This window comes from Chelonia mydas, chromosome 2 (genome assembly GCF_015237465.2).
Source record: "Chelonia mydas isolate rCheMyd1 chromosome 2, rCheMyd1.pri.v2, whole genome shotgun sequence".
Classification (NCBI taxonomy): Eukaryota; Metazoa; Chordata; order Testudines; family Cheloniidae; genus Chelonia; species Chelonia mydas.
The window spans coordinates 233,265,861-233,290,562 of record NC_057850.1 but is presented as its reverse complement, the minus strand read 5'-3'; the positions used below and the strand labels follow the sequence as shown (position 1 = coordinate 233,290,562).

The 24,702-nt window shown below is 46.6% G+C and overlaps 1 protein-coding gene across 1 annotated transcript in view; it reads right to left on the bottom strand.

Annotated features, from left to right (window-relative positions):
* Positions 1 to 24,702, bottom strand: part of CCDC7 (coiled-coil domain containing 7) — a 340,456-nt gene that overhangs the window by 60,727 nt on the left and 255,027 nt on the right. The window contains 2 exon segments of the mRNA XM_043538840.1: positions 11,015 to 11,134; positions 12,523 to 12,644. Coding sequence (XP_043394775.1) covers positions 11,015 to 11,134; positions 12,523 to 12,644 — 242 coding nt within the window.

Below are 24,702 nucleotides of genomic sequence, written 5' to 3'. Positions count from 1 at the left end.
TTAGCAATCTGTCCTTGAAGAAATCATCAGGTCTCTAATTGTTGCAGTTCTTCCTGCAGGTCTGCAAATACCGAGGTTTGTGTGTCCTCTATTTGCAATGTTCATGAGAACAGTGTACAGCCGTGTGGGTTCCATGCTTCTGTCAAAGATAGCAGACGCAAAAAGTGCCACGAGGATTTGTGGGATTTTTAAAAAAGGTGCAAAAGTTACAGGATATGGATGGCATTATGGGATGGATAAATTTGCATGCTGGGATCTTGACCCCTAGCTCCAAAAGATCCCTGCATGACTCATTTCTACCTAACACCACATTGTGAAAACTTTCCAAAAGACATTACTCTGAACAATGGCACATGGCATGCTGGGATACCTACCCATGGTGCCTCAACACAAGCACTCTGGGATACCTACCACATTTTGCCTCAACACAAGCACTCTTGGTGATTATGCACAGTGCCGATACAAGCAACAAAGTATGCACATACATGAGCACTATACTAATGTGGGCAGCTATATGCTAATGTTACTTGTGTCTGCCCAAGTTTGTGGTGTAGACAGTGCCTTAGTCTGTTTTTGTCTTTTTAGACCCTGATGCCTTAGATTGTATAGTCTTCAGGGCAGGAATTGTCATCTATCATCAGCACCCAGCTCTAGTAGGCCCCTTTCCTGTCTAGTACCTTGAAACACTAAGGCCCTGGTCCTCCAAATGCTTATGCATGGGTTCAACTTCACCATGAGTAGTCTCATTAATTTCAATGGGATACATATAGTAGTGAAATTAAGCAGATGTGGGTCTGCAAGATTAGGGCCAAATACAGCAAAAACAATAATTACAATTCCTTGCCAAAAAAGAGGTTACACCACACAAAGTTTCTAGACTGGTTTCTCGGCTAGTGTTTCGCCAATGGGGAAGGATAAAACGGATTGTGCAATGTGTTGATTTTTCATAAGATGCTTAGCTTTGTCTGTATCTTGTTTATATGTCACAGAACTGACAGAGTAAAGAATATAGAAGATAACTCGCCCTGTCTCAGGCAACAGATAAAAACAGATTGAACCATATGTTCCAAAATGAAAACTTGGGGTCTCTAAATTATGATTTCACTGCATGAAATTTGACCTAAGGAAAACTGTAGATTCTCTAAAAAAACCCGAGGAGTACTTGTGGCACCTAAGAGACTAACAAATTTATTTGGGAATAAGCTTTCATAGGCTTTGCACTTCATCAGATGTATGCAGTGGAAAATACAGTAGGAAGATATATATACACAGAGAACATGAAAAAATGGGTGTTGCCATACCAACTGTAACAAGACGACTCAATTGAGGTGGGCTATTATCAGCAGGAGAAAAAAACTTTTGTAGTGATAATCAGGATGGCCCATTTCAAACAGTTGACAAGAAGGTATGAGTAACAGTAGCATTAGCATGGCGAAATCGTTTTTACTTTGTCCACTGCATGCATCCAATGAAGTGGGTTTTAGCCCAGGAAAGCTTATGCCCAAATAAATTTGTTCGTCTCTAAGGTGTGTGACGGGACAAGGCCAGATGGCTATAGAAAAGTAGTGGGAGATAGATATATTAGCTCCAGGCTAAACAAATCCCTGGTACCAGCAAAAGTTAAATGGCAGCTGCTCCAGGTCAATTAAGACACCTGGGGCCAACTAAGAACTTTCCAGAAGGCACGGAGAACTCTAGGTTGATTGGGACACCTGAAGCCAATCAGGGACTGGCTGAAAATAGTTAAAAGCCTCTCAGTTAGTCAGGTGGGTGTGGATGACAGGAGCTGTCAAGGTTCCTTCCCCACTCTGAACGCTAGGGTACAGATGTGGGGACCTGCATGAAAACCTCCTAAGCTGGTAAAAGTAAGCTTAGGAGGTTTTCATGCAGGACCCCACATCTGTACCCTAGAGTTCAGAGTGGGGAAGGAACCTTGATATGGTGGCAGAGTGCTGGGATTAACTTGAAATCATTTTGAGGTCAATTTGAGATTTTTTTGAACCAGAAGCACAGATTTGAAAAGGAAATAATTTTTTTTCCTTGGGGCTGCTGGAAAGCAGGTTTTAAACTGAAAGCACTTAGAGTTTTTTTTTCCTCTCTGCTTTGGGGCCAGAGCAGAGACAAAAGGGAATGGTCTACCTAATGGTCTACCTAATGGTCTGCCTTTCTCTACCTAAAGGCAGGGTACTTAACCTCCTGCAGGGAAAATCACCAGTCTTCACAGACCTGAAGAAGTTTTTTTTTTTTTTTTTTTTAACCTAAGAGCAACTAGAGGGGTTTTCTGCCTATTTGCCTGGAGACAAAGGTGTTAGGGTTTTTTTTAAGGATTTCTCTGTAGGCTGACTATCACTAACAGAGAACATAGGTATCCAGACAGCACAGCAAAATTTTACAAGCCAAGTTTTTTGTTTTGTTTTCTTTCTGACTCTTGGGTGTAAAGTTAGTTAAAAACAGAGAGGTTAGGATGACAGACTCCATGGTTCAACAAAAGCTGGAATTAGCCAGATTTGAGGCTGAGGAAAAACAAAAGGAACATGAAAGACAGACAGAACTCATGAGGATGAAAATGGAGGAGAACGAAAAAGACAGGCAGCATGTGGAGGAGAAGAAAAAAGAGAGGAAGCATGCACTGGAGATGGAGAAGGCAAAGGCTCAGCAGAATATACCCACAAACCCTAGCAATCCTTCTCCAGGTACCACTTCCTATCCCAGAAAGTTCCCTACCTACAAGGCAGGCAATGATACCGAGGTCTTCTTAGAAAACTTCGAAAGGGCCTGCCTTGGGTACAGCATCTCTACAGACCAATACATGGTAGAGCTGAGGCCGCAGCTCAGTGGACCCTTAGCTGAGGTGGTGGCTGAAATGCCTAAGAAACACATGAACCAGTATGAACTGTTTAAAACCAAGGCGAGAGTCAGAATGGGGCTAACCCCCGAGCATTCCCGTCGGCGGTTCAGAGCCCTAAGGTGGAAACCAGACGTGTCATTTACCCGACATGCCTACCACATTGTGAAATATTGGGATGCCTGGATATCTGGAGCAAGTGTTAAATCTCCAGAAGATTTGCTCTTCCTAATGCAAATGGAGCAGTTCCTAGAGGGTGTTCCTGAGGAAATAGAAAGATACATCCTAGATGGGAAGCCTAAAACTGTAATCGAGGTGGGGGAGATTGGAGCCAAATGGGTGGAGGTGGCAGAAAAGAAAAAAACTGGTCACAGTTGGAGCGGATACCAGAAGGGACAACCTCAGACCACCCCCTACTACCGGGGGCTGCCCAAGGCCCCACCTACCCCCCAAAGAACCTTCCAACCACCTTATAGTCCCGCCACACAGTTCTCCAGCAACCTACCTCGCCCCAGTGACCCGTCAGCTGGACAATGTTTTAAATGTAAAGAGCCGGGGCATGGAAAGGCCAACTGCCCCAAGAACCCCAACAGATTACAGTTCATTGCACTGGAATCACACCAGAGGTCCTCAGGCCCAGATACCTCCCACATACCCTTGGAGTGGAGGGAAATTGTGAGTGTGGGCAGGAAGAAGGTCACCTCATGGAGGGACACCAGAACACAAGTGTCAGCTATCCATGCTTCCTTAGTGGACCCCAATTTAAATCAACCCAGAGATCCAAGTGACGATTCAACCCTTCAAGTCCAACTCTTTCAATTTGCCTACAGCCAAGTTGCCTGTCCAGTACAAGGGCTGGTCAGGAATGTGGAATTTTGCAGTCTATGATGATTATTCCATCCCCATGCTGTTGGGGGAAGACTTGGCCAATCGTGCCCAGGAGGGATTTTAAAGGTGTTTACCCTTCCCTTTATATCTATGACAGGAGCTGTGGGAGGAAGTTGTGCTGTTGGAGAGACTAAGCAATACACACCATATCAGGCACAAGGAAGGTGCCCCTGAGATAAGGGTGAAGTGGAGCTTGAGAAAGTGGGGGCTGCTATGGGGAAGTAGCCCAGGGAATTGTACGTGTCATGTTTCTAAAAGGTCAGCTACCATAGCTGATACTATTAGGGTCACTGGGCTGGAGCTCTGACTAGAGGGTGGGCCCAGGCTCTCCCCTTTCTCCCCCCCCCCCCCCATCAATCACTGAGACTGGGAGACAACAGAGACTGGGCAAGGGAGGATAGCTTCTCCTCACCTCCCTCGCTGGCTTATGATGAAAATGGCTCAGTAGACTGTGACCCTTGTCTCTAGAGAAAGAAGGGTTATGTGGAGGGTCACAGTGAGCCTCTGAGGTAGCGAAATCCGCTAGGTAATGCGGGACCCACGGAGACAAGGACAGAGCTTTGTCACAGGTGCCACAAGTACTCCTCGTTTTTTTTTGCTGATACAGACTAACATGGCTACCACTCTGAAACCTGTAGATTCTCTGTTGAACATAAAGTTATCTAAACAGACCTCTGTCTTTCAAACACTTGCTCATGTGCTTAACTTTAAGCACATGAGTAGCCTCTCCAAAGTCAATGGGACTACTTGCATGCTTAAAATTAAGCATGTGGGCCAGTACTTGAAGGATCAGAGCCTAAGTTATCAATCCTTTTCCTAAAAGAGCCCTTTGTGAAAGAAACTGCATTTAATTCCATAGAACAGTAAGGATGTTGGCAGCACATGATGGACACACTTCCTTGCTATTGCTCTGCTACAGTTAAGGATGAGCCACTTACAGTTTAAATGTTTCAAATTGTATTCATTTCAGCTGGGTGAATTCATTTGGCTGAGACCTTCTCTTTGAGATGAATGGGCCACTTCACACCTCTCTGAGTTTCCTGTGCTGTAGATGGATGTGTGGAGCCCCTTCCACATACACTAGGTCCAGATGTATGGTAAGGACTCCATATTTCTACTCTCCTCCTCTTCCTGCCTCCATCTGGTATATGCACTCCTCACAACCCCACCACCTTGCAATGGCTGCTCTGTGCTTATCAGCTGCATCAAGTAAAAGGAGGAAGAGAGCTGGTATGGGGTGGGGAGGGGGGAGCTCAGAGTAATAGTGGATGTGGTAGTGATCAGGGCAACAGGCATGATGGAGTGAATGCTGGAGGAGTTGAAGCAATGTCAAAGCAGTGATGATAGGGGAAGTCTGAGTACTTGGGAACACCTAGGGAGCATTGGAGTACTGCAGGGAAGTCTGAGGTGGAAAGAAAGGAGTCAGAGGAGTGCACTGGAAAATGTTGGGGGCTTCAACTTTGTGACCTAGAAATCCCCCACATCAATGCCACCCAATGCGCAGCTACAGACTAGGGACAGAGCGGCTAGGCAGCAGTTCTGCAGAAAAGGACCTAGGGGTTACAGTGGATGAGAAGCTGGATATGAGTCAACAGTGTGCCCTTGATTCCCCTCTATTCGGCATTGGTGAGGCCTCATCTGGAGTACTGTGTCCAGTTTTGGGCCCCACACTACAAGAAGGATGTGGATAAATTGAAAAGCGTCCAGCGGAGGGCAACAAAAAAGATTAGGGGGCTGGAGCACATGAGTTATGAGGAGAGGCTGAGGGAACTGGGATTATTTAGTCTGCAGAAGAGAATGAGGGGGGATTTGATAGCTGCTTTCAACTACCTGAAAGGGGGTTCCAAAGAGGATGCATCTAGACTGTTCTCAGTGGTAGCAGATGACAGAACGAGGAGTAATGGTCTCAAGTTGCAGTGGGGGAGGTTTAGGTTGGATATTAGGAAAAACTTTTTCACTAGGAGGGTGGTGAAGCACTGGAATGGGTTACCTAGGGAGGTGGTGGAATCTCCTTCCTTAGAGGTTTTTAAAGTCAGGCTTGACAAAGCTCTGGCTGGGATGATTTAGTTGGGGATTGGTCCTGCTTTGAGCAGGGGGTTGGACTAGATGACCTCCTGAGGTCCCTTCCAACCCTGATAGTCTATGATTCTATGTCCATCCCCCACTTTTAAATATGTCCCACTGACTCCATGCTAGTCCCTGCATTCTTTCCCCAGTTCCTTAGGCTGTTGTTCCCATGCTGACAGCTGCTTCTTCATGGATTGAGGAGGGAGAACTGGGCTGGGCTGGACAAGCAGAGAGACATGAGATGAGGAGATAATGCAGGAGCGGTGACAGGACTATCAGGTGTTGAGATGGGGCAAGAGGAGAGAGAAGCCAAGTGATGATGTCTCTTTTACATTTCCTTCCAGTTTGCTGGAAAGATCTTTGCATGTGACGTGGGTTAGTTCGACCTTCTCTGAGAAGTCTCTAGGATAGTGGATTGTGTGTTGATGAGCCATTAATACCGTCTGACTATTGATGTACCTGAAAGGCCGGTTGTGGGTGTTCCCAACCTCACACCATATTTCAGTAACACCATATAGAAATAATTCATAACTTCACATACAATGATAATACACACAATCTAACAGAATATTATTGTTCAACAGATCAAGACTTTTAAAATGATATCGCACAAGGCATACTTTGTACAAAACATATCATAGTTCTATGACATTGGTGAATATGGGAGTTCCAGGGTGCTACTTTGAGGTACAGAGTATCACAGGGGTATCTGCCTTGTTTTTGACAGTCTGCCATGAGGTAGGCACTCATGGTCATGAACCACTCCAGACAGCATGACATGGGAAAGGAAGGCCAAACAACCTACACAGATGATCCTCAATTCTGATATTTATATGTAGAGTCAAATCATGGGCAGGCCATAAACCTTGAGTCTGTAGGGACCAGAGGTGAGCCCCCCAATCCAGGGCAGAAGTGTGTGTGACTAAGGTGAAAGCTGATTGAGGAGGAGTAAACAGAACTCTGACACAAACATTTGAAGGGTCTGTCCACTAATCTAGAGATGTCAAGACTTGTTTGGGCACCCAGACTAGCCAGTCTTCATCATGGCAGATCAGTAAGTATACCAATGCTAACCACTCTTGTAGTTTCCTAAGATGAAGCCTGGTCATGTCAAATTACATAAGTGCATGAGGGCATGTCCTAGAAGCCTGAGGAAAGTTTGAACTGTCATAGTAGAATGGGCCTTCAGGTCCAAAGCAATATTCAGCATCATCTGGAATCTTAGCTATGGAACGAAGGCCTTAACTTGCATAAAAACAACAAGGAGTCTGGTGGCACCTTAAAGCTTGACAGATTTATTTGGGCATAACCTTTCATGGGTTTTTTACCCACTAAAGCTTATGCCCAAATAAATCTGTTAGTCTTTAAGGTGCCACCAGACTCCTTGTTGTTTTTGTGGGTACAGACTAACACGGCTATCCCCTGATACTTAGCTTTCATAGAGTCCAAGAGTGCCCCTATATACTTTATCTTTTGTACAGGTGACAGAATTGATTTGTCTGTGTGTGTGAGACTTCACCTAGTGCATCACAGGTGGATTGGATAAGCGTCACCCTGGACAGTACCTGAGCCTGGCACTGACCTCTTAGCAACCAGTCATCCAGATAAGGAACTGTGTGAATTGACTTCTCAGGAAGGCTGCCACCACTGCCATGTATTGTGTGAATATACGAGGGGCTGCAGACAGGCCAAAGTGTAGTACTGTAAACTGGTAGCGGGATTTGTTGACCACAAATCTGAGGAACTTCCTGTGGCTCTGATGTGTTGCCATGCTTAAGACCCATTGGTCTGCAGTGATGCAGGATTAAGCACTTAGCCCTGGTCTACACTACAAGTTTAGGTCAAATTTAGCAGCATTAGGTCGATTTAACCCTGCACCTGTCCATATGACGAAGCCATTTTTGTTGACTTAAAGGGCTCTTAAAATCTATTTCTGTACTCCTCCCCGACGAGGGGATTAGTGCTGAAATTGATATCGCCAGGTCGAATTTGGGGTAGTGTGGACGCAATTCGATGGTACTGGCCTCCGGGAGCTATCCCAAAGTGCTCCATTGTGACCGCTCTGGACAGCACTTTCAACTCAGATGAACTAGCCAGGTACACAGGAAAAACCTCGGGAACTTTTGAATTTCATTTCCTGTTTGGCCAGAGTGGTAAGCTCATCAGCACAGGTGACCATGCAGTCCCAGAATTGCAAAAGAGCTCCAGCATGGACCGAACAGGAGGTACTGGATCTGATTGCTGTATGGGGAGATGAATCTGTGCTATCAGAATTCCATTCCAAAAGATGAAATGCCAATATATTTGCCAAAAACTCCAAGGGCATGATAGACAGAGGCTACAACAGGGACCCGCAGCAGTGCCACGTGAAAATTAAGGAGCTCAGGCAAGCCTACCAAAAAACCAAAGAGGCAAACGGCCGCTCCAGGTCAGAGCCCCAGACATGCCGTTTCTATGATGACCTGCATGCAATTTTAGGGAGCGCCCCTACTACTACCCCATCCCTGTCCGTGGACACCTGCAAGCGGGGAGTCTCACGTAACAGGGATGAGGATTTTGGGGACGAGGAAGATGAGGAGGAGGAGGATAGTGCACAGCAGGCAAGCGGAGAAACCATTCTCCCCCACAGCCAGGAACTGTTTATCACCCTGGAGCCAATACCCTCCCAAGGCGGCCTCCCGGACCATGAAGCTAGAGAAGGCACCTCTGGTGAGTGTACCTTTGTAAATATGGTTTAAAAGCAAGCCTGTTTAATGATTAATTTGCCCTGAAGACTTGGGATGCATTCACAGCCAGAACAGCCCCTCCTTTTAAATGGCCAACCCAACGGGTGCTTGGTATGGAAAAGGAGGGCACTGCTGTTTGAAACCATTCCCACATGTTATGAAGGTTGAAGAAGCTGAAAGTCTGTGGCTTACCATGGCTGCCTGCAAACTGAATTCTGTTGCCTAGCCCTGCGTGTGTGATCTCTCACACCAAATGGGCAGGCCCTCAATATAAGAGGCAAAATGCGACCTTGTACCGAAAGCACATGTGAACAGCTTGGTTCACAGTGAAAGAGTCTACCCATTGTTCTCTAAAATGTGTCTTTTTAAATACTACTCTTCCTTTTCTCCCTCCCACAGCTGCAAATGTTTCAATGCTCCCCCTATCATCTCCATCCCAGAGGCCAGCGCAGATAAGAAGGCGAAAAAAATGCACTCGAGATTAAATGTTCTCTGGATTGGCTGCCCCTGCGTCAGTGGGGATCCAGCTGCAACACACCGACTGAGCCACACCTGGCTCCGCAGCCGGCTGCTCTGCAGCTGCCCCGGGCCACTTCCTGCCTCCCTGGGGGTTGGTACCTGTGGCCTCCAGGCCTCTTCTGGCTCCTTGGGGTATCCAGTGTCAGGCACTCTGGGCCAGTCATCCTTGGCGTCTGGGGATTGGAAGGCGTAAGTTCCCCTCTGGGCTGCTGCAGAACATGCGAAGCATCCTTCTCCTCCACAGGTTCTGCCCCAATGGGGCTGCAGGGCCTGCCTTTTATACTTCTGGTGGGGCAGGGGGCAATCTAGGCTTTGTCCTCCAACGGGAGTGTAGTGGACCCTCTTGGAGGGAGGCCACTCGGCCTCACTACAGCCCCTCAAAGGGCAGGTCCCGTATCGTCAGTTTGACCTCTTGATGGAGACCAGATCACAGAAGACAGGAACACACTATGCATCACTATGGCCCAAGCTGCCAAATCCCCAGCATTGAAACTGGCCTGACACAAGATCCTGGTCACCAATTTATCCTCATCCACCATTGTGATCACCTCCTGTCTTGCCTCCTCTGGCAACTTATCTTTGAACTTTAATTCATTGTCCTAAAGGTTAAAATCATAACATGCCAGCAATGCCTGATAGTTAGCAGTTATTAGTGGAATAAAGCTTTCTGCCAAAGAGATCTAGCTTCTTTGCCTCTTTCCCTTTTAGTATAGATGCTTGATGACCCTGTCGCTCTCTCTTATTGGCAGCCACGACTACTAGTGATTCTAGGGAGGGTGGTTATAAAACTGTGTTCAAAACCCTGTGAAGGGGCATAATACCTTCTTTCTGCCCTTTTTGCTGTAGGGGGGAGGGAAGATGGGTCTGCCACTACATTTCAGTGGGCTCCAGGACAGCTGCATTGATTGGGAAAGCCACTCAAGAAGATCCCACAGAAGGTAGGAGGTGTACTAGCCTGAAATTTCTCCTGAACCTTTTTTATCTGGATATTTAAGGCAGATGCCACCCTCTTTTAACAGGTCCTGATGGGCTCTATAATTAACCAGCACTGGAGAAGAACTCTCAGATATTATTGCCTCATTGGATGAAAAGGAGGAGGAAGCAGAAGCCAAAGCCAAGGCCAGTGGAAACTCCTTCGATTCCACCAAGGGACGAGCAACTGAAGCAATTTCCTCTTGCTTGGCACCGGGCCGGGTACCAAGGCTGGTTACCCGCTGCATCTGAGTGGGCAGCTCCTGACTCTTGCTGGATGAAGTAGAGTGGGGAGGGTGTGGAGATTACCTGGAAGTGGGCAGGAAACACCCTGGGTTCCAGAACAGTCAATGGTAAGGACACGGGATTCAATTTCACCCAGGCCATGGATCTCTGTTTGTCAGCCAAGCTGGAGCCTCTGACAGGTACTAGGGTTGACAGGTGCTCAATGAGGGATGTTGCTGTACATGAAGTGACCACAAGATGTAACAGCCAACTGCTGACAAGTCTCATGACAAGACCCCAAGGCAAGGACAGAACTCAGCTATGAAGTGATGCATACTTACTCCCTCTAGGTACACATGCACCTCCCCTTGCATCAGAGTGACAATCTTCCAGCCCTCTTCAACATTGCTCCATCATTCAGTACAGCCACTCATAACACAGTGAATGAAGCTGGAGTACATGCAGATAAATGCTGCAATTCAAATCTTGAACTCAACACAAAAATGGCACTTTCTCATAGTCTTTCTTTAGCTCTGCTTTATTATGGCACTAACATTACTGAACCATTCCCAGTGATTATTGCTCCAGACGGCAGAATTAAGGTTGCATTGTAGGGGTGGTGTGGTTTCCTGGTTTTCAGAGGTTCAAGTTTAGCCACTCTCAATATTCTGGAAGGGCACAAGACACCACTGGGCAATCTTAACTCTGCATTAATGACACTTGGGGACATTTAATATGTGGTAGTTTTAACAAATATTAACTCTGTACTCACCAGATAGTTCACTTAATGTTAGTTGCAGACCTTCAAGTGATGACACTGACTTCAGTGTTTCCCAATTTGATGGTTGACTTGCTACCTTCCTAAAGTCTGGTAATTGTAGTCTCTCTTTCTCTACAGAGAGATTATTTAAACAATTAAACATTTATACTTTCTATTTCAGCATAATATAACAACCCCCACCTAAACTTAAAACAAAGATATTTCATATTAAAAAGTTGCTGTGTAGCACATGCCCAGAAAAGATTTTAAACCAAGATTTCTTTTTTACTTAGTTCATTTAACAATAATTTTACAAATATATTTAAATGATGGAAAGTAATCTGTTCACAGAAGTCATTACAGTCTTTCAGGCAACTAGAATTTATTTTCAGACTTTAAATAGATCTTAAAACATAAGATACTCAATTCCATATGTATGGTGAAACTCCTCAGAGAACAGGAATAGGTGTACCCACTTATGCCAGGGCTGAATTTGACCCTGTGTGCCTGATGCAAACAGATTGGTAGAATATGTTGGGATCAATGTAAACCTCTACATATGTTTTCCATACAAATGTCATTGTTTAGGAGCATGGGCATGTTTTTGTATGTTCATAAGATATTTGGGAGCCAAATGTCACTAGTTGTCAAGTTGATTTCAAAGGTGCTAAAGGGATTCACATCTTGCCTTGAAGATGCTCACAAGTGAAAAACAACTGTACTTTGCATTATCCCTGGAAAATATATACCTCACTGAGAAGCCACAAGAGGACTGTGGTTGGCTAATGGCCATTTAACACTATAGGTTGCATAAAGTGACATTTACCAATCCTAAACATTTCACCTTGTTCGTTATTATGGTTTATATAACTGCATGATTTAATCTGAGATAGAGGACACTCACCCAGAATATGGAAACCAAAGGCTCTAATCCCTACTCCACCTGAAATGGAGTAGGGACTTAGACCCACTACCTTGAAGGAGAGTCCCTTATCACTCGGCTATACAGTATATTCTGGGGTGGGTCTCAATCTCTTGTTGAAGCTGTTCCACTTTATATGAAATACTTAAATAATCACTGCAGCAGGGACTGGAACCTGGGTCTCCCAGTGCCCTAACCACTGGCCTACAGAATCACTCTCATTCTTTCTCTGGCCCTATGAATATTTAAGTATTTATACAAAGTGGAACAGCTTCCTACCAGCCGGCTTAGGCAACTCCCCACACAGTGTGCTGGTTTTTATGAATCACATTCTTAAGCACCTAATTCTCCCCAGGGAGAGGAGCCTGGGCACCTAATTTAGGATTGTGGATTCCACAAGGTAGCAGAGCACCTAAATATTAGATGTTGTAATGATGAGTCTAACTCCCCTTTGTCGATCTAGCCCTGAGTATTCATAAGTGGCAATGACAGAATTTATATTCTTGGTTCAAGCATTCAGTCCAGAGAGGATCCTGGAAGACCCCATGTTCCCCCAAATCATAATTTTTGCTGACTAAGTTATTTACTTTGCACTCACCACTTGAGCTCTCTTTTCCTATCTGGCCTGCTGCAAAATCCTGTGCCTGTTGCAGATCCTTTAGATTTGCTTCCAGCTTTGCAACCAAAATCTCTCTTTTCTTGGTTAGCTCATCTACTTTTCTCTCTAAAGAGAGAGGAAGATTTTAGTGCATTAAATAGAGAAAACATTGTATAGGTACACTCTGTAAAATGAAATAAACACAATATGGAACACTAAACAGGGGCTTCTACATTTCTGCAATAACCACTCTATATACATGTAGTGTACAATTGCTACAGACAATAATCTAAAATGATCTTTTAGACAATAGAATGAAACCACATAAACCATTATGTTCCATTCAGTAAAAACTATATCTAGTTTTTATATTAAACAATATATCTAGAAAAATAAAACAAAGTCTCCTTCCTTCTTATACATTGTTTTATTTGTTACAGCATTGTACAAAGGCAGGCAATGGTCAAAAGTAGGCCTTCAGTGTATATATGAACTGTCACAGTCTTGAGCTGGGAAATATCTAGTAACCAATAATGGCAAACATTTAAGAGAAAACATATTCCCTTTAAAGCATACACAACTGCAGTCAGCCTACGTGACACTTTTCTGGTCTTAGAACAACATATTCTCTAGTACATACACTCCATTCCACACTTAGTAAAAGTGTTTTCTTTATCTTCCTTACTAGTCTGGAAGGGATATCCAGAGGAAGAATTAAAAAACTAACTCCTACTGAATCAATCTGCTGTTCCAGTTTAAGCTTTGCACACTTTAAATCTTTCCAGGTGAATGGTTACAAAATTCATCTCAACATGTTATACAAAAAAAAGGTAACAAAAAACAGGAATTGGAATAGTTTATTTATGAGCATAAATTTGATTTAGTTAGTATTACTGAATGGGATGATTGCCATGGCTGGAATGTTACATAGGTTATAAGAGGAAGTTACTCACCTTGTGCAGTAACGATGATTTGTGTCCCTGTGGGTGCTCCACTGTAGGTGTGTGTGTGCCCCTGCACCTCTAATCGGAGATTTTTGGTAGCAGTGTCCCATTGAGCCCGCACCGTGGTCTGCCCGAGGCTATTTAGCACTGCACGGGCGAACCCCTCCTCACTTCCTTCTCTACCGCAGACTCTTATAGAGCAGTGGTTCTCAAAGCCCGTCCGCTGCTTGTTCCCCCTTGGCCCACGCTGCTTCCCGCAGCCCCCATTGGCCTGGAGCGGCGAACCGCGGCCAGTGGGAGCCGCAATCGGCTGAAGCTACAGACACGGCAGGTAAACAAACCGGTCCGGCCCGCCAGGGGCTTTCCCTGAACAAGCGATGGACTGGCTTTGAGAATCACTGCTATAGAGAACTCTGACGTACAGCGGAGGACGGCAGGTTGTGGAGCACCCATAGGGACACACATTTCGAAGAACCATTGTTACTTCACAAGGTGAGTAACTTCTTCTTCTTCTTCGAGTAGTGTCCCTATGGGTGCTCCACTCTAGGTGACTCCCGAGCAGTACCTACCACTGGTGGCTGGGACTTCGGAGTGGAGTCTTACTACAGAGAGTACTGTGGAGTCGAAGATGGTGAGAGTGGCCAAATCTTCAGTGATCGCATAATGTTCTGTGAAAGCATGGGCAGAGGCCCAAGTTGTTGCTCTATAGAGTGCTGAGATAGGGGTATCCCTATGGAATGTGATTGAGGTAAAAACTGACCTCGTGGAGTGCATATGGACTCTGGACGGAACCAAGTTGCCCACTTGATAAGTGATTAATGCAACTAGAGACCCATTTGGATAGTCTTTGAGCTGATATCAAAGAACTTTTGGATCTTTCTGTGGACAAAAGGAAGAGTTTAGGGGATTTTCTGAAGTCCTTAGTCCTGTCCAAGTAGAATGCTAATGTCCTTCTAATATCTAGTATATGCACAATTATCTCCCAGTTGTCACAATGTGGTTTTGGGAAAAAACAGGGAGACGAATCTGTTGATTCATATGGAAAGTGCAAAGAAAGTAGGGAGAAACTTGGGATATGGCCTTAGAGTTACTTTGTCTTAAAAGAAAAAAAAAAAAAAAAAGGTTGTGAACGATGGATGTGCCATCAGGGCCGCTATTTTTCCTATGTGCCTAACTGAGGTGATGGCAATTAGAAATGCTGTCTTCATGGACAGGTGTAAGAGAGAACAAGTTGCCCTGGACTCAGAGGGAGATCTAGTCAAAGCCCTGAGAACTAGGTTAAAGTCCCAGGCTGGAGCGGGTGGTGTCACATGCGGGAATAGATTCCCAATGCCCTTAAAGAATCTACTGCATTAGTGGGTGAGCAAATACCAAGTGGGAAGCCGATTTTGCCACAAGATGAACCTTAAGGAAGCTGAGTGAGAATTTAAAATGTAATGCAAAATCAGAGGGAGGAAAGAGGAGGTTGGGTCTGTGTGTTTGAAATGAGACAAACTTGGAGCTGTTCTCATTTTGTAGATAAGTATGTTGAGTGGTCAACTTTTGGTTGTGTTGCAACAAATCTTTCAGCTTGTCAGAGCATTCTGCCTCTAAGCCTTGGAACTAAGAAGGAGCCAAGCCTGGAGGTGGAGGATCCGTGGGCTGGGGTTAAGTGTTAGCCCATTGTTCTGAGAGAGTGAGAGAGGGATGGGCTGAAGAGAAACTGGAGGTCATATTGCCATCTGTGTCAGGTAAGGGAGCCAGACTTGTCATGGTCAAGAGGGGCAAGCAGAATAACTCTCGCTTTGTCTCATTGAATTTTCAACAGAATCTTGGATAGAGTAGGAAACTGGGAAAAGACATACAAGTGGGCCCTGTCCCATAGGAAGATGATGGCAACTGCCAGTGAATATTTCCCCAGGCCGGCTCTAGAGCAGTAACAAGGACCTTTCTTGTTCTGTTAAGTAATGAAGAGATCCATAGTCAGGGATTCCCAAAGGGTGGATATATCTTGAAGCACCTCTGAATTCAGTACACACTCATTGTCATGAGAAAATTGCAGCTGAGCCTGTTGGTTGTGACGTTCTGTATACCTGGTAGATAGACAGCTGAGATGAGCACATTGTGATGGGTGCATCAATTCCAAAGTTTCCGTGCTATCTTGTAGAAGGAGGAGGATCTGGCAACTCCTTGGTGGTTTATACAAAACATACAGGTCACATTAAGTCCACCATGACCTTTGTGTGTTCACTCCTGACAGCCCTTAGCCCCAAAAGAGTGACATGGAAGGTCATTTCTGTGGAAGGCCATTTGTCTTAAACCCTGTGGTTGTGTCGGTGATCTCCCCAGTGTATTAGGGAGATGTGTGTCCCAGGGTGGTGAATGTGGGTAGAGAGAGGAATGCTCTCGCTTGTACTGCATCAAGGTTGGTGCTGATAAAGTCTAGTCACTGTACCGGGGTTAGTATGCTGCTACAATGAAGAGAACCTTGGTGAATACCCTTTGTGGAGCACTCTGTACTGAAAATTATCCTGCCCCAAAGGTAAGCAGTAGGAAATCTCCTGTACGATGGTTGTATTGAGATATGGAAGTAGGCACCCTGTAGGTTCAGGGCTAAAAATCAATCTCCTTGCTTTAGAGCTGGTCCTAACTGCTGTCAAGTAGGGAAAGGTGACTTCTGAGTGACATGACCAGTGTATAGATGGCAGCTGATGTTGTAAGGTATCATTGTTCAGGCCCTCAGCCAGCTCATCAGAAGTGCTTACAAGAGGCAGTTTGAGAGGTCATGGACTGGGGTGCAGTCTGTTCCCACTTTTGAGCCCTGGTCCTCTTACACTGTGGCTCATAACTGCACTGAGATGGTGGGTATTGAGAAGATTGTGACTTGTGGTGTGGTTGAGAGGTACATCTTTTCTTCTGTCACATAGTGTAGATTCCTAAGGAGTGTAACGTGGTCCGAGAATCCTTCAGGAATTGGAGAGAAAATCTGTCTTCTCCGCAAAGAGTTTGGCCCTTCAAACTGGAATTCAGTAGCTCTTTGGGGAATCTAGAGAGGTGTAGCCAAAAAAACGAAAACAAACAACACAACCCGCCTCAGAACCACTGTCATGGAGACTGGGAGGGCAGCTGTAACAGTTACATCCAGTGCTGTCTCTAGGATCAGTCTGGCTATTAACTGACCAACTCTAAGAATGGTCTGAATCTGTTCTTTTTGTGTTTCCAGTAATGTTCAAGAAACACACTGGGTTTCCCATAATTAATAAAATTGTATTTGGCCATGTGAGTTTTGTAATTTATGACTCTAAACAGTAATGTTGTCGATGAATACGCCATCTTGCCAAGCATGTTCATATGGAGTTGACTTGGCATCATGTTGCTTGCTTCGTGCATTAACCACATCCACTACGATGAAGTTGGGTTGTGGATGTTGAAAACAAAGTTTGCCTCTTTGGGTAGAGATGTAGGGTTTGTTTGTTTTGTTTTTGTTGGGTTTTTTTTACACTCTGTTGCTGGATGGTGCGATGGAGACTGGTGTCTGCCAGATGACCTTGGTAGGATCTAGAATCGCCTCATTAATTGGGAGGACAATTCTAGATGAGAAGGTGGTGTGTAGAAATTCCCCCAACGTGTAATGTGTATCTGCCTCCTCTTGTAGGAGAATCTGCAGCTTGTCTGCCACCCTCTTGGTAAAATGCAGAAAATTCTTAAAATCTTCACCTAGTGATGAGGGGTGGGCTGCAGAGCCTCAACTGGGAGAGATGAGAAGTGTGCTGGAAGGGTAGCTTCCTCTTCAGGTTCTTTTTCCTGTTCTGAAAAAGCTTCCTCCTGTGCTAACTCAGGTGTTCTGGACAGCCAGGCTGTAGCAAACTATCTGGTGGACTCTCCCTCAGAGACACCGGGGATGGTCGCGACATGCGTGTGTACATCGCCCAAGAATTACAATATGACCTTGGGGGGGTGAGGAAGGCAGGCATGGGCTGTGGGCTTACCTCAGGGGGCCCGTACCACGATTGTAGGTTGGCTTGATGGAATTGGGGAGGACCCTTGTAGTGTGACAGTGGGCCACAATAAGGTCCAGGGAAATGATCTCCTCCTGGCCAGTGTCAGATTCGTCAGTGGGTAAGGGTGGAGCTGACTGGGGTATTGGCAGTATACAGCCCAGTGCCAAGAGCGATTTTGGCTGCTGGGATGTGCTCAATACTGGGGTCCTGGTACCAAGTAATGGGGATTGCAGTTCTTACCCAACCATCAGGTCTCCAGGGTACCAGAGCTCATGCAGTACCATGGGTTCATTTGGTACCACAAAGGAGTGTCTGTGGTATGTTGTCAGTACCGACAGTTGAGCAGAGCACTCCCTAAATGAGAGTTTTGTTGTGCCCAATACAGAAAGTTTGTTGGTGCCACTATTTTAGAGATGGTATGGTAATTGTCTCTCCCTGGGTACTGAGGCCACAGGACTCCAGAGTGCCAGAGCACGTTTGTTACCATATCTCATGTGGTCCCACAGAGGAGTGTCTGTAGTATGTTGTCAGTATTGATGGTTGGGAAGGTGCAGAACACTTCCTAGATGGGAGTTTTGTTGTACCTGGTACCAAAGGGTTTCTCTGTGCCACTCTTTTAGAGATGGTACGGTAACTGTCCCCTCTCCTTAGGGGGAAGAGCCTGAGAGCCTGACTGTGGAAGCCCCTAGGTGCTGGTGGTATGGTAGCAGAGCTCCCAGCAGGGCAGAGCAGCTGCAATGCGGACTGGTGTCCACCATGCCCTAGCAGAACGCACAGCAGGGGGCCTTTACCGGTGCTGTGCTTCAGAGCTGCTGGTGTCTTTCTACCGAGGTGGCTGCTCTGGGGAGCCCCACTGGCTGGCCAGCTACTCAAAACCCATGTGTTGAGATCGGTGCGGAGATGGCCGCACTAGGGAACCCCTCTGGCTGGCCAGTTGCTGGGAGGAGCTCTTTTTATGAGCCTTTCCGAGGGAGTCTGCTGGTGGCTTTTTTTTCCCCTTCTCCTCCTCTTCTCCTCTTCACCACTCGACCCCTTTTGAAGTGATCCGGGGTCAGCACCCACCAGAGTACCCTGAAGACTGAAGTGTTTACTCCATAGGGAAGAGTTTTAACTTCAGCTCCCAGCTCCTCTGAGGCTGCTGTTTTAGCTGTGGCAGATAAAGCACTTCTGTGAGGCTCTCCCAGGCACAGTGAGAGTGTCTGGCCATTACAGGAACTGACTCCTGGCATGAGAGGCACCACTTGGAGCAGAGAGAGCCAGGCATGCCCCTTAGCAGGGGGTGTCATCCTCTAGCAGGGATGCAGACTAACGTAGTCTTTACTTTTTTTTTTTTAACTGAAAATAAAAAATGATGAGTCTACAGATGCCTGGGGGGGGGGGGAGGGGAAGGGAATGCCCCCAGACAGAGCAGGAAACTGAAGTTCTTTTCCTTTCTCTCTCTCTCTCTTTTTTTTTTTTTTAAACCAAAGGAATAACATAAAATAAAGAAACGCTAGCCTAACTACTTTTAAGGAGAACAAAGGTAACAAAACAAATGCTACTTATGCTAAAACAACAAGGAGTCCGGTGGCACCATAAAGACTAACATATTTATTTGAGCATAAGCTTTCGTGGGTAAAAACCTCACTTCTTCAGATGCTAAGTTATGCAATATTATTACTGTTATGCTAAGTTATGCAATATAGTATAAGCAATGGAGCATAAGTATAAATATATGGCCAGCAGAGTTAAAGCAATAAGAAAAAGTTTTTAAAGTCTATTAGGAACAAAAAGAATTCTAACAATGGTATTGGTCCGTTACCAGATGGAAATGTAGAATTATCCATAATAGTGCAGAAAAGACAGAAGTGTTTAATACACATTTCTATTCTGTATTGGGGGAGGGGAAACAAATGATGCCATATCATATGATAACTCTTTCCATTCCACTAGCATTTCAGGAAGATATTAAACAGCAGCTACAAACATTAGATATTTTTATATCAGCAGGTCAAGATAAATTTCATCTGAAAATTTTAAAAGCCGGCTGAGGACCTCTCTGGACTGTTCATGTTCAATACGTCTTGGGACAGTAGGGAAGTTCCAGAAGACTGGAACAAAACTAATGTGCCAATATTTAGAAAGGGTAAATAGGATGACCTGAGTTATTTTAGGCCTGTCAGCCTGACATTGATCCCAGCAAGATAATTGAGTGGCTGATACAGGATTTAATTAATAAAGAATTAAAGGAAGGTAATATAATTAAATGTCAATCAGCATGGGTTTATTTATGGAAAATAAATCCTGTCAAACTAACTTGACTTTTTTTATGAGAATACATGTTTGGTTAATGAAGGTAATAGTGTTGATGTAATATATTTAGACTTCTGTAAGGCATTAGATTTGGTACTGCATGATATTTTGATTAAAAAACTAGAAAGATAAACAAATTAACAATGTACACATGAAACTGATTAAAAGCTGGCTAACTGATAGATCTCAAAATGTAATTGTAATGGGGGATCATCCTTGAATTTTGTAGTGGGATCCCACAGGGATTGTTCTTGACCCTATGCTATTTAACATTTTTATTAATGACCTGGATGAAAACATAAGATCATCACTGATAAAGTTTACAGAGGACTTAAAAATTGGGGAAGTGGTAAATAAGGAAGAGGACAGGTCTCCGACATTGAGTGATCTGGATTGCTTGGTAAACTGGGCTCAAGCAAACAATATACATTTTAATATAGCCATAAAAAGATGGTTACTCACCATTGTAACTGTTGTTCTTCAAGATGTGTTGCTCATATCCATTCTAATTAGGGTGGGAGCACACCGCGTACACGATCATTAGAAAATTTTTTACCCTAGTAACACCTGGTGGGTTGGCTGTGGAGTCCCCTGGAGTGGCGTTGTCATGGTGCTGGATCTATACCCCAGCTGTCCCAGCACCCCTTCAGTTCCTTCTCGCCGACTACACCGACAGAGGGGAAGGAGGGCGGGTTTGGAATGGATATGAGCAACACATCTCGAAGAACAACAGTTACAAAGGTGAGTAACCGTATTTTCTTCTTTGAGTGCTTGCTCATATCGATTCCAGTTAGGTGACTCCCAAGACTTACCTAGGCGGTGGGGTTGGAGTGAAGTACCGTGGATTGTAAGACCGCTCTACCAAATGCTGTGTTGTCTCTGGCTTGTCGGACGATGGCATAGTCTGAAGCAAAAGTATGTACTGAAGACCAAGTAGCGGCTCTTCAGATCTCCTGGATTGGCACCTGGGCCAGGAAAGCCGCCAATGAGGCCTTAGCCCTTGTGGAGTGAGCGGTGAGGGGCGGAGACAGAACACCGGCCAGATCATAGCAAGCATGGATACAGGATGTGATCCAAGAAGAGATCCGCTGAGAGGAGACCAGGAGGCCCTTCATCCGGTCCACCACCGCAACGAAGAGCTGGGTCGTTTTCCTGAACTGCTTCGTACACTCAATGTAGAAGGTAAGGGCCCTATGAACATTGAGGGAGTGTAGCCGCTGCTCCTGATGACTGGTGTTCGGTTTTGGATAAAAAACCGGGAGGAAAATGTCCTGGTTGATATGGAAGGTCGAAACCACTCTGGGAAGAAAGGCAGGGTGAGGTTGCAGGGTGAGGTCCTTATGGAAGATCGTGTAGGGTGGTTCCGAGGTAAGAGCCCTGAGTTCGGAGACAAGCCTCGCTGACATAATAGCAATGAGGAAAGCCGTTTTCCAAGAGAGGTATAGGAGGGAACAGGTGGCCAACGGCTCGAACGGGGACCCCATAAGCCTGGAGAGGACCAGATTAAGGTCCCACATGGAGACTGGCTGCTGTACCTGTGGGTAGAGACGGTCCAGGCCCTTAAGGAACCTACCAACCATGGGGTTGGTGAAGACAGATTGGCCATTTGCTCCTGGGTGGAAAGCCAAGATGGCCACTAGGTGAACTTTGATAGATGATATCACCAGGCTCTACTGTTTCAGGCTCGGGAGATAGTCCAAAATGAGGGGCACGGACGCTTGGAGGGGGGGCATGCCGCGGTGAGTGCACCAGCATGAGAATCGCTTCCACTTAGCCATATATGTGGCCCGAATGGAAGGTTTCCTGCTACCCAACAGAACCTGCTGCACCAAATGAGAACAGAGGAGTTCTGAATGGCCCAGCCATGCAGCATCCATGCTGTGAGGTGGAGAGATTGTAGGTTGGGGTGACAGAGGTGGCCGTGATCCTGAACGAGCAGGTCTGGAAAGAGTGGCTGTGGCACTGGGGCGTCCACGGAGATCTCCAACAGCCTGGTGTACCAATGTTGCCAAGGCAACCAGAATCAGCTGTGTCCTGTCCCTGCACACCTTGAGCAGGACCTTGTGTACAAGAAGAAATGGCGGGTAGGTGTAAAACAATCAGCTTGTCCATGGGAGTAGGAAGGCATCTGAGAGAGAGCCTGGGGAGCGACCTTGGAGGGAGCAAAATGCTGGGCATTTCCGATTGCTGCGTGAGGCAAACAGGTTGACCGGGGGAAACCCCCACTTTAGGAAGATGGAGTGGATGACATCCAGACGGTGTGACCACTCGTGGGAGTGGAAGGACCTGCTGAGGTGGTCCGCCAACATGTTCTCGGCCCCCGGGAGAAAAGACGCCACCAGGTGAATGGAGTGGGCTGTGCAGAACACCCACAGTCGAATGGCCTCCTGACACAGGGGGGCGGAATGAGCTCCCCCTTGCTTGTTGATGTAGAACATGGCTGTGGTGTTGTCTGTGAGGACCGCCACACAATGACCATGCAACCACTCCTGAAAGGCTTGACAAGCCAGACATACAGCCATCAGCTCCCATACATTGATATGGAGAGAGAGCTCAGACGGGGCCCATAGACCCTGTGTCTGGATGTCCCCGAGATAAGTGCCCCATCCCAGGGCTGATGTGTCTGTGACGAGGGACAAGGAGGGCTGAGGGGTGCAGAAGGGGACTCCTTTGCATACCGCCCTGGGGTTTAGCCACCAGTGGAGGGAGCCCAGGACCCTCTCTGGGACGGTGACCACCAGGTTCAGGCTGTCTCGGCCTGAGCAATAGACTGATGCCAGCCAGGCTTGAAGCAGGCGGAGCCATAGTCTGGCATGCCTGATCACGTATGTGCAGAAAGCCATGTGTCCTAGAAGACTCAAGCACATTCTTGCTGTTGAGGTTGGGAAGTTTGAAGGCTCCAGATGAGGCTCACCAAAGCTTGCAAACGAGAGTCCGGTAGGAGGGCTTGAACACGCACAGAGTCCAGAACCGCCCCAATGAATTCTATTCTCGCCACGTTGAGAAGGAGGCCTAATCGACAAAACGTGTCGGTGACCTATTGAAGGTGGGACTGCACCTGTTCCTTGGTGCGACGTCAGATGAGCCAGTCTTTGAGATACGGGTATACCTGTATCCGTCATCGACGAAGGAAGGCTGCCACGACTGCCATATATTTGGTGAACACCTGGGGGTCATAGAGAGGCCGAATGGAAGGACCATGAACTGATAGTATTCGCGGTTGACCACAAGCGGAGGAAGCAGCTGTGCGCTGGATGGATCATTATGTGGAAAAACGCGTCCTTCATGTTGAGGGCAGTGTATCAGGATCCAGGGAAGGTATAACGGTGCCCAAAGAGACCATGTGGAACTTCAACTTTACCATGAATTTGTTGAGTCCGCACAGGTCCAGGATAGGCTGAAGCCCGCCCTTTGCCTTGAGGACTAGGAAGTAATGGGAGTAAAACCCCCTGCCCCTTAGCGCCCTTGGAACCTCCTCAATCGCCCCCATGGCGAGGAGTGTCTGAACCTCCTGAATGAGGAGTTGCTCGTGAAAAGGGACAGGGAGGGGTGGTTGGAGAGGGGGGAGAAAGACAATTGGAGAGAATATGCCCTTTCCACCATGCAAAGAACTCAACAGTCTGTGGTTACGAGGGACCAAGCATGGTAGAAATGGGATAAATGATTCAAGAAGGGTGGGGTAGGATCCTGAATGAGGTCCGGTACACCGTCAACGGGCATCCCTTAAAAAGTTTTGTTTGGAACCTGCCGAGGGCTTTGAAGGACCCTGGCCCTGCCTGGATTGGTGGTTGGAGGGCTTCCTCCTGCCATTACACCCCCTTCGCCTATAAAAATCCTGCCTCGGCTGAGGAGGGGGACAAGAGTATTGAGGCTGAGGTTTAAAGGGCTTCCGCTGGGTAGCCAGTGTGTGCATGCCCAGCGACCTCATTATGGCCCTTGAGTCTTTGAGGCTCTGAAGCCTTGAGTCAGTCTTGTCCGAAAACAGGCCTTCTCCATCAAAGGGGAGATTCTGCAACACTTGCTGAAGCTCCGGTGGTAAGCCAGAAGCTTGCAGCCAAGAGATATGCCTCATTGCGATCCCTGAAGAGAGGGTCTGAGCGACAGATTCCGTGGTGTCCAAGGAGGTCTGCAATGAGGTCCGTGCCATTGTTTTGCCCTCTTCCACCAGGGCCCCAAACTCTTCTCTAGACTCCGGAGGTACCAGCTCCTTGAACTTCATCATGGACTTCCAAGAGCTAAAATTGTATCAGCTCAGGAGCGCCTGCTGGTTCATGATCCGGAACTGAAGTCCCCCCGAGGAGTAGACTTTGCGCCCGAATAGATCGAGGGACTTGGCTTCTTTTGACTTGAGTGCCGGGGCTCGCTAACCATGCCACTCCTTCTCATTCACTGAGGCTACCACAAGTGAACAGGGCTGTGGATGGGTGTATAGGTACTCATATCCCTTGGAGGGGATGAAATACTTCTGCTCCACCCCTTTAGCAGTCGGGGGAATGGATGCGGGCATTTGCCAGATTGTTCTGGCAGTGGCCTGAATGGTCTGAATGAGTGGTAGGGCCACAGTAGATGGAGTCTCTGTGGACAAGATGTCAGCCACAGGGTCCTCCACCTCTATAACCTCCTCTGTTTGCATGTTCATATTCCATACCACTCTGCATAAAAGGTCCTGGTGGGTGTGGAGGTCTATTGGAGGGGGACCCGATATAGCAGTTCCCGCCACTGCCTCATCGGGTGAGGAGGAGGAGGCCTCAGGAGGAAGAGGATCATCTGGAGCCTCTTGCTGAGCTGGTCCCTGTTGCTCTGAGCCCACGACCTTGGTGTCCGGATCAGGAACTGAAGTTGGAGGAGGGCTTGGAGCCGGGAAGGATGACACCACAGTCTCCATGCCTCCAGGAGCAGGACGGCTGGTGGTGGTGGCCTCTGGCACCCGTGGCTCGGATGGGGCTGAACGAGAAGCCCCAGAT